General features: G+C 36.9%; 1 protein-coding gene and 1 long non-coding RNA gene across 3 annotated transcripts; one reads left to right on the top strand and one right to left on the bottom strand.

Annotated features, from left to right (window-relative positions):
• Positions 1 to 513: 513 nt before the first annotated feature.
• On the bottom strand, positions 514 to 4565 carry LOC136251511 (uncharacterized). Its single transcript, XM_066043972.1, has 3 exons — positions 4424 to 4565; positions 1350 to 1676; positions 514 to 1304 (listed from the first exon to the last, which is right to left on the bottom strand). Exons 1-3 carry the CDS (start codon positions 4457 to 4459, stop codon positions 594 to 596), a joined length of 1074 nt encoding a protein of 357 aa, XP_065900044.1. The 5' UTR covers positions 4460 to 4565; the 3' UTR covers positions 514 to 593.
• Positions 4566 to 7161: 2596 nt separating this feature from the next.
• On the top strand, positions 7162 to 8750 carry LOC136239619 (uncharacterized). 2 transcript variants are annotated; one of them, XR_010693538.1, is made up of 4 exons: positions 7162 to 7293; positions 8114 to 8194; positions 8253 to 8362; positions 8436 to 8750. It is a non-coding gene; the product is annotated as an uncharacterized lncRNA (long non-coding RNA). The 2 variants fall into 2 exon arrangements; XR_010693536.1 differs by lacking the exon at positions 7162 to 7293 and having other exon boundaries at positions 7970 to 8194.
• Positions 8751 to 9454: the final 704 nt, after the last annotated feature.

Here is a 9454-nt window from a genome sequence, read left to right on the forward strand (position 1 = left end):
TAATCTGGCCAGTTTTTTTTGCTATTAAAAAGTTGAAAAGGGTGGCCAAGTTTGTAGCCAATAAGTATACTAAAAGGAATTAATTAGGAATACAACAAGACTGAATGTACTGTATATAGAACACAAGTCAATGATAAGGGTCCAATTTATTAACATTAATTCATTCTTGATGTCAGCTCTTTCGGTTGCCAACTACTTTTAATTTCATGGACACACACTTTACAGCTAAACTGCTTTTGCATGGGATTATTATACTCAGAAATGCATAGTGTGCCTGTTGCGGAATAATGTAATTATGGCTAAACTATGCCTGTTTTTTTAATGTAATTTTATTTTTACAGGGATGACAGTATCAGCCAAGGCTGTTCTTCAGCTGTGCCCTGAATTGTACATATACAATATGTTCCTGGTTTAACAGCTGGGTGGATGGAGCAATGGTGTTAAAGTTTCTTGGTCAAGTTCACCTAAGAAATCAAAAGTGGTGCCTCAGTTTCACTGTTACACTTCCAGGAGATCAGAATACGAAACTGCATAATGACATACACACACATCTATATACGTAATATATATATATCCATAAACATCATATATAATTAATATGTCAAGTCATGATCAGTGCCAATGAGCTGCAAATTGCTGATATACAACTTCCTTAAGCTAGTGTCATCACTTTTGCAGTCTTGCTGCTGGATTGTTTTTGTAAGACTGAATCTGGTAAATGAAGAGTTCAGCAGGTTCAATAAAATTTCTGCAATATTGATCTTTTTGTAACGTATAACACGTTGGTGTTTACAACACTTGGAGTAAACTTTAAACATCTCAAGAGGGATATTAACAATCTTCACAATCTTATAATCAGCAAAAATGCTTACCACTGCTATATTTTCAACAATAAAATGACATATGCAGTGTGTTTCATTTAGTGGTGTTTGTGCAACTAAAAAGCTGCTGATATCAACTGGGCCCAGTCTAGGTTCCTCCAGCATTTGAACATATCTGGTTGTTGTTGTACCGATAACAATCTGTGATGTTTGTCTAGTGGCCTTAACTTCATCTGTATCTGATGAATGGAGTGTATTCTGATCACCATTTTGCGTACCTCTAGTGTCTGTATTCTCCTGTGGTAGGCTGGACACTACCGTGTTGTAGGAATATGCGTTGAACAGCATTACTAGTATAGCAATCATTACTGTTATTTTAAATGTAAGTTCCACAATTTTCTTAAAGTTATCAAACGAACATGACTGGTGTATGAAAAGCCTTATCCTTTGTACAAACCATATCCTTTGTACAAAACCCATTTGCTATTAAAAAAGAGTAGAACAAAGAAAACGTTGGTCAACACTTACATTTTGATATTCCAATTGTTTGGTTAGCTCATTTACCAACAAGTCTGCCATTTCATGGTGTCCACAAAGGCCAGCATTGGTGGCACTTTCTGTGAGACACCACAGAAACTTGTTCCACCAATCTCTTCCCTTATATGGAAGAACTTGTACAATCAAATGAATCTTTTCTGATCGAGTAAGTGTCCTACCACACAATTTTTCCAACTCATCATCAGTCAGCAAGTCTTGTGGGTAAAGATATGAAGTAATGGAGTCAGGGTTAAGCCTTGCATGAATATTGTTGTATTGTGCATGTAGAGCACGTTTCTGTAAACTGCTCATGATAGGCTAAACAAAAAAACAAGTGGCAATTACGACACACAATTATAACACAAAATAAGTATCATATTACTGATTTGAAACCTTATCTCATTTGAGTATGTCATTTTAGTAGTTGTTGTCATTGTTGTTTTAGTAAGGACTTTTAGTTATCATAGTTAGTTTCATCAATAATTTTAGTTTTAGCTTTAGTTATAGTAATCTTTATGGTTACTTATAATGGTTATATTCTCTGTGTTGTTTTATAGTGATAGTTTTAGTTAGCTAAAGATGTAAAATCTTTTAGTTATATAGTTTAGTAAACATTATAAAAACTTTTTAGCTTTAGTTGTAGTTTTAGTTGTACATATTTTTTGGTTTTAGTTATAGTTTTAGTTATCTTTCCCAATTCTTTTTGGATTTAGTTTTGATAAATCATTCTGTTGTTCATTGTTATAAATTTAGTTTCATTATGTACAATATGGATTTGCTTTTAGTTATAGTCTTAGTAACTAAAATATATTTTCATCTACCCTAGAACAGTCACTGCTCTAATAGAGTAGTCATTTCTGTAGTTTGGTTAACTGAGAATCTGGAGAAGTGGGGTCTGGATAACTGAGGTTCCACTGTACATAGTTACAGTTAATTTAAACAACACTAGGTCACTACAGTTGAAGAGCTCACTATAGTATATGTTTATATTACAAGGCCACAAGATGTTTCCTCAATTAATGCCCCACCTTTAATGTCTCTTAGTGGATTACTATAGCTAGTGCAAATAGCTCCTCTACTGATTAAACATAGACTAGCTACTGCAAACTTTACACATACATAGCTACAGATGAGGACTCAAATCTCTCAAGCAAAGTTGATTATCAGGTTCTTGTTTATACCTGTCCTAGTTGTACTATTGTTAAAAACTACCACATGCAGGGGCAGATCCAAGAAAGGTTCCATAGAACCCCTTTTCTTAGAATTACTTCGTAAGCTTCTGACAAGTTTTTTTTTTACCAAATACAGTTTGTTATTCAAGGAATACTTATTTTGCAAACACTGTACTTATATAGTGACAATACACTAGCTCATTTTACCCCTCTTTATTGCAAATCACTTGAAACTGTTACCCTAGCATCTTTATATGCAATAAACACCTCTAGAATATTATTTTATCGTTTTAAAGCTATTACAACTAATTCTGGTGCTTTAGTTCCATTTCTAAACATATAATGGTAAGATTTACCAATGAAACCTTGTGCTGGAAAGTGATTATTTGCTAAGGAATATTATTACTAGGCTACAACTAGTTACTAGTCTCCAGAGTGGAATCCTCTCTTTTAAAGTCTGGATCTGCCCCTGAATATATAGTATACTTTTTAGCTACATGAAAAGTTGTAAAAAACTGCTCTTTATTTGATCAAATAATTTAATTACCCATTGCTCAAAAAGAGCATGCTACTAGTTTGTATGGCTTCACACACAATTTTCTTGTGATTGCTGTGTGACACTTTAAAACCATCAGCTATATACATACTACTAGTTATACTGTAACAATTTTAAACAGGCTATAGGATCAGGTGCCCCACAGATCTTAAGGCTTTACAGCACTGATTCAGCACTGTAAAGCTTTAATAAATAAATTTAAAAAAATAATAAATTCTGATTATAAGGAATCATCAGACCAAAATTAGGACAAAATATGTGATGTTCAAAAAATGGATAGTTTTGTTCAAACAGGGACTATATCGAACCTTGCATACTATTAGCTGCAGCTCTCATGCTATCAGGCCTGCATTCTATTAATCCTATACATACCTGGTAATTGGATGATAATTGTTGCTTAGTGTAGGCTACTTTGTGGTACAGTAACCTAAGCTGTTAGAATTCCATGAAGTGAGTGACGGCTGTTCGAAATTTATAATGTCCATTAATTGATAGTTCACTCTACTTGTAGTGATCTTTTACCCAAAGTGGATAACATCAACAACTTTCAATATTTATGATTATGGATGAGCAATAAATAATTTTACGATATTGGGCTCTGCAAGGTGTTGATGAATTCCTTTTCCCATAGCCATACTTTCTTTATAGTTTGTTATGTCATTTTATGTATCATTGTTGTGAATTAGCTGTAGGTTTTCCCTAGCTGTTTTTGTAATTATATATATACTTTTGATTATGTGTTATATCAAATTACATGACAATTCTCTCTTCCATTCATGATCAGAAGCCCTGCAATGGAATCCTCAGAATTTGTCGACTGCCAGAACAGCTGCTATGCTGTATTCACTTTATACCTTTTTTCAACTGACACAAATAAGGAAAAAGTGGTCTGGCTATGTAAGTATGCATGTGCAAAATTTTCTGGGTTAATCTGCTGTCATCTTAATTAGTATTAGTATTAGCAATAGTAAAGATGAGAGTGTCTAAAGGCTAGACTAACACAATAAATAATCTCTACAAATATATAATTTAGTGTGATTCAAAGGGATTTTTTCTCCGCTATTATTAACTCTTCCGTATTAGCACTATAGCTAGCTACAGGTAAAGAAGGTTCAAAGAGCCAGTAAAGCCTGATCTTGAAATGAAATAGCTAGCAAATTCACAAATACGTATACATATCACAAACTTTGTATAAACTAACTAGCTAATTAACTTAGCTATAACAAAGTAGCTAGACCAGCTCTTGACTGTCAGGAGCTAGAATTTTTAAAATCATGACTGAGCGTGGGTGCCGGCATATAGGGGTCAGATGTTACTTTACTCACAAGGAAACTCACCAGAAAGGCACTACGTATATACCTTGACCAAGTCATCACTGTGTAAGAGCAAATCCAAGGGGTATATAGCTAGTAGTGCAGTGCTGAGCGATAGTAGAAAAATCACTATCACGATAGATATTGAAGTAGCTAGCTATTATTCACGATGCGATAATATCACCATAATTATATACTTTGATTTAGGGTTGATAACCTTCAATCAAGTTCCAAGTAATCAATGGTCAAATAAACACAATAAGCATGATTAACAAATTACTACTTGCTTGGTTTTTCTTGTAAACTCATTATTTAGATAATTAATTGCGTGGGCAGCCGATATTTTAACGATTTTTGTTACAGCTCTGCACCCAAACTTTGTAATGAGCTAGGTCAGCTTCTCAAGCAATGTTTTTAGTGGGATTCTAAACCCTTCGCTAAACGACCGACTGATTGCGTGGGCGGCCGATAATTATACACAGCTTGTTATACTTATAGCTTTGCAACCATAGGAGGCGAAAGGGGGGGGGGGGGGGGGGGGCTAGTAGTCCCCCTCCTCAGAATGATATGCCGAAATTATCCTTCTTGGAGTGGGGTTGAAACCCGCGGTAAAATCGAGATACTCTAATAGAGCAGTCACTCTAATAAAGCAGTCACAGTATTAGAGCAGTGTGTATAGCGAGCTATGTAAGGATTTTATGTAGTTTATCAGCTATAAATGCGTAGCTGGTGAGGTGGACAGCTATTGTCAGCTGGCTGTGACCTTTTTTTTTTGGTCTCACCTTACCAAACCAGAGACAATGTAGATCATTTCGATAAGTCTGGGTCAGCCCAGCCCCCTCTCATATCAACTAGCTACTTCCTCCTCCCCTGCATACTTGCAACCAAACATTTTGCAGAAAAGCAAGCCTAAAGAGTTTAAAACAGTTGAATACACTTGGTTATATTTTTTTTAGTAATCTTACAGCATAGTTTACTCATATGATTTTTCACCTTCTCTCATCAATTCAGTGGAGTTCTCTCCAGCTGTTGTCTATGAAATTTTATGTGACATTGATGCCTCCAAGGCTTGTGGTCCGGGCCTTTTCCTGGGGTTTTTGTTGAAACATTGTGCAATTTCCATTTCATCTCCTTTAGCATATTTATTTAACCTTTCCATGCGCACTGGCTCTTTACCAAGGGATTGGGTGACAACAAATGTAGTTTCAGTGTTCAAGCGTGACAAAAAGAATTTTGTTAGTAACTATCGACCCATAAGTCTTACTTCGTTAATTGTTAAGACAATGGAACGGATAATTTTTGGCAAGGTATCAGAGGTTTTACATGCAAACAAGGTACTCAGTTCTCACCAGTATGGATTTCGTAAATCGCACTCCATATCTCACCTCCTGCTTGAGGCTGTTAACGACTGGACACAAACTCTGGAACAGCGTGGCACCTGTCATTGTTTGTTTTTGGACTTTGTGAAGGCCTTTGACAGTGTGCCACACCAGCGATTGTTGCTTAAACTAGAGAGAATTGGTATAACAGGTGATCTATTACTTTGGATAAATCATTTCTTAACCACTCGGTTTCAGAGGGTTGTTGTCAATGGGAAAGCATCTAACTGGCTTCCAGTTATATCAGGTGTTCCGCAAGGATCTGTTTTGGGCCCTTTATTATTCATTTTGTATATAGATTTGTCGTCAAGTCCTCATCATCTTTGAGACTTTTTGCTGATGATGTTTCTATCTATGCCAAAGTTTCCTCTGTTGATGACTGCTTACAACTCCAAGAGGATTTGTCATGTATTTACAAGTGGGCAGTTCAGTGGCAATTGACCTTGAACCCTTGTAAGTGTGAAGCCATCAGTATCACTAACAAAAGATCACCAATATCTTTTACTTATCGTATTGGACAGCAACCAATCAGTTGGACGTCAAAAGTCAAATATTTAGGCATTTTGATTCAATCCAAGCTTCATTGGTCAGATCATTGTAGAAAAATAGCCCACAAAGCCTCTCTCTGCTTAAATCGCCTTCGCCAAGTCATGTTTAGTTACACAGCTCAGACAGCTACTACTAAATCGTTAGCTTACAAGGCCCTTGTACGACCTTGTTTAGAATATGGCTGTTCCATCTGGTCTCCACATACATCCAAAGATATTAATGTACTTGAAAGTGTTCAGCGTAGGGCAGCACATTGGATTCAGAGTAAGTATGATCCTAATGTTCATAAATGGACCAAGAGCAGTGATGTTTGTTTAAAAGAGCTCAGATGGCCTACATTAGCACTTCGTAGACAGTATTATGCTATACTAATGTTATATCCTATTCTTCATAATTTGACACCTATTACATTTACCAGACACTTTGAACTTAATACTCTTCCTATACCAGATCCCATCCTTTGACACTGATATCCAAAGCCTCAACATTAAACGCTTACAGGTAGCTATTCATTCTTTGTCAACACACCTTTTCTCTGGAACAGAATCCCTTATGACATCATATCTACTTCCTCGGCCATGTCTTTTAAATTAAAACTTCGTCGATTCTTATTTTCTATGTAATTGTACTGCTTTGTCTTGTTTTTGTATTTATGTTTATTGTACGGTTTCTGGTGTATTTGTGTTTATTGTACGGTTTCTTTTTGTTTTGTTGGGGACCACCTTGTACAGGTACTTACCCTTTTGTGTACCCTGTCATTGACGAAATTGATATTTATACAACCAAGTACTAAGAATAATACGAAATGCGGTTAAAATTACGTCATTAATAATGAATGAATAAATAATAAGTAATGTTTGAGAAAACTACGAGGCCTAGAGACATGAACTAAGCGGGGATAGATTCGCCTGTGAATGAAGGTACAACCGTATAATAAGTACGCCTGTTCGTGCTGATGACTTTACCGTACGTGTAATTCTATATAACGCCCGGCACCACACCCTTGTTAAACCAGGCGCGCGCCCACAGCAGGGGTGGGCGCGCGCCTAGTTTACTGAAATTGTTTTCGTTAAAGTGTGTGTGTGATCTATGTTTGTCCGTACGCACCCACGTGAGCAAAATCGTTTAATAACGGTATTAAAAGCAGCTTTTACGTAAGAAGTGAAATGAAGTCTATATTAAACTTCTGCACAGGTGAACTTTGCTCTGAGGTGGTTTCTTTTCGGCGGACTAAAATACGGGTGTGGTGACTTTCCTCAGACTACCTTCTCCTTGAGGTTTTCAGGCATTTAGCAACTGAAAAACAACGGTGCAGGCCTCGTACACTACCAGGAATAGCCTATCGCTTTGAGTTGAAAGGGGGCGTATCCCTTACGTACGCGAACGAAAATTAAGAGTAGCTTTGAGGCTTTGTCGAGAGAATTTGTGGGGAAAAAAAACACATTAGTCACACTATAAAACAGTTTAGAAAATAGTTCTGTGCGTAATACGTTGGTAAAAGCAATTTGTTTAACAAACGCTTCCTTAGCAGTGCATAGCATCTAATTGAACGAATTACGAATATTTCATGAATTACGAAATACGAGAATTAGCTAGTAATATTATTGCACCATAGATATTAGAGTACATGATTGCACAACCCAAAACTACCCTATTGTAAAGTAGTAATACATAGTTGGTTAATTCATAGTAGCATATACTGTCTATAGTTAATTCCAGATGAGTTAGCTAGCTGCATGGCGCCTGGTTTTTAGAAGTAGCACAACATCAACTTGTTTATTTACAGATTGCTCGAAGGAGAAGATTAGTAAACGCCGGTCCGCGGAGAGGCCAGAGGCCACTTTACTGGTAAATAACAACATTACAAGTATGTTTCTGGACAGACACTATGTTTAAATGTTTGTAACTGTGTATTTTGTGTGCAGGATATGCGCTCCAGGCGTCATGCAATGAACAACCAGCGACGCGACAACCAGCTGATGACCAGTTGGGATACCAGCTGATGCGCTCATAAACAACCAGCTGGAACAACAAGGTAATGAGTAATGTAATTCTTGTACCGGTAATTGTATTATACATCTTCATCCTTCATCTGCATGGCTTGCTAGCGGCTGGAATTATTTTCCACTGGACTTATCTACTGCTCTACTGTGAGTCTGTATAATAGCTAAACAAGAAGCCGATGCAGTATATACAACAATGTGTAACTATCTCCTGTATGTTGTGCATGGCTGTATGCATAATATTATAGACTGTGATCACTGTGCCAATGCCACACCGTTGATATACTGGCACTGACATCACCTGTGGCCTCTAGTTACAACAGAGTCTGTTGTGCCATATTGGCTTGATGGGGATCAATTGTTAATTGTGACTTCACCATGTCCCTTGTTCTGCATAGCCTCATTTCACTGCTGAGTCATCTTGAGAGACACGTCACACCTACAATATATAGCTACTTTCAATATAGCTCGGTTTTTGTGTAGTTTGTGTTTTAGTATTGTGGTTTTCTGATGCCAGTTAAACTCCCTTGCCTGTGTATGTATGCATATGTATCATTTCCACCAGTACATGCACACTGCTCTGAGTGCTGCCTATGGCACTGTTTATACTTGCCCAATGGGTAGGTTGCAATGTTGGTGTATGTACTTGGTTGTATGTGACGCGGTCCTAGTAATAATAATACCCCCTGGATTGGAAACTGCGCCACACAGATTTTGTACGAGAACCTTGCAGTGTCCTTAGGATGGTTTTGCGCCTCAAAAAATTTAATCCTATTGCAGCAGAACGGTGGCATTAACGACTTTTTGTTACGAGAATGACTTGTGATGTTGTTAATATAATTGTTTTGGTGAGTTTGACCACTCACTTTGGTCGGAAGGCTTACAATGGCGGACTACACACTTTGTTGGAAGCACATTCTTGGCTAAACTAAGTGCTGTAGGTAGAAAAAGAAAGTATCACAAGGTTAACTATGCTACAAAGAATGGCTTCGGCTAAATAATACGCCTTCCCAGGTTTTTAAAATGGTATTTTTTTAGCAAAACTGGAAGCACGTTCTCTCTGTGATTCTAAACAGCATCGCTACACAATTTATAATACAAAGTCATCAAATAATGGTCTTGAG

This window comes from Dysidea avara, chromosome 1 (assembly GCF_963678975.1).
Source record: "Dysidea avara chromosome 1, odDysAvar1.4, whole genome shotgun sequence".
Lineage (NCBI taxonomy): Eukaryota > Metazoa > Porifera > Demospongiae > Dictyoceratida > Dysideidae > Dysidea > Dysidea avara.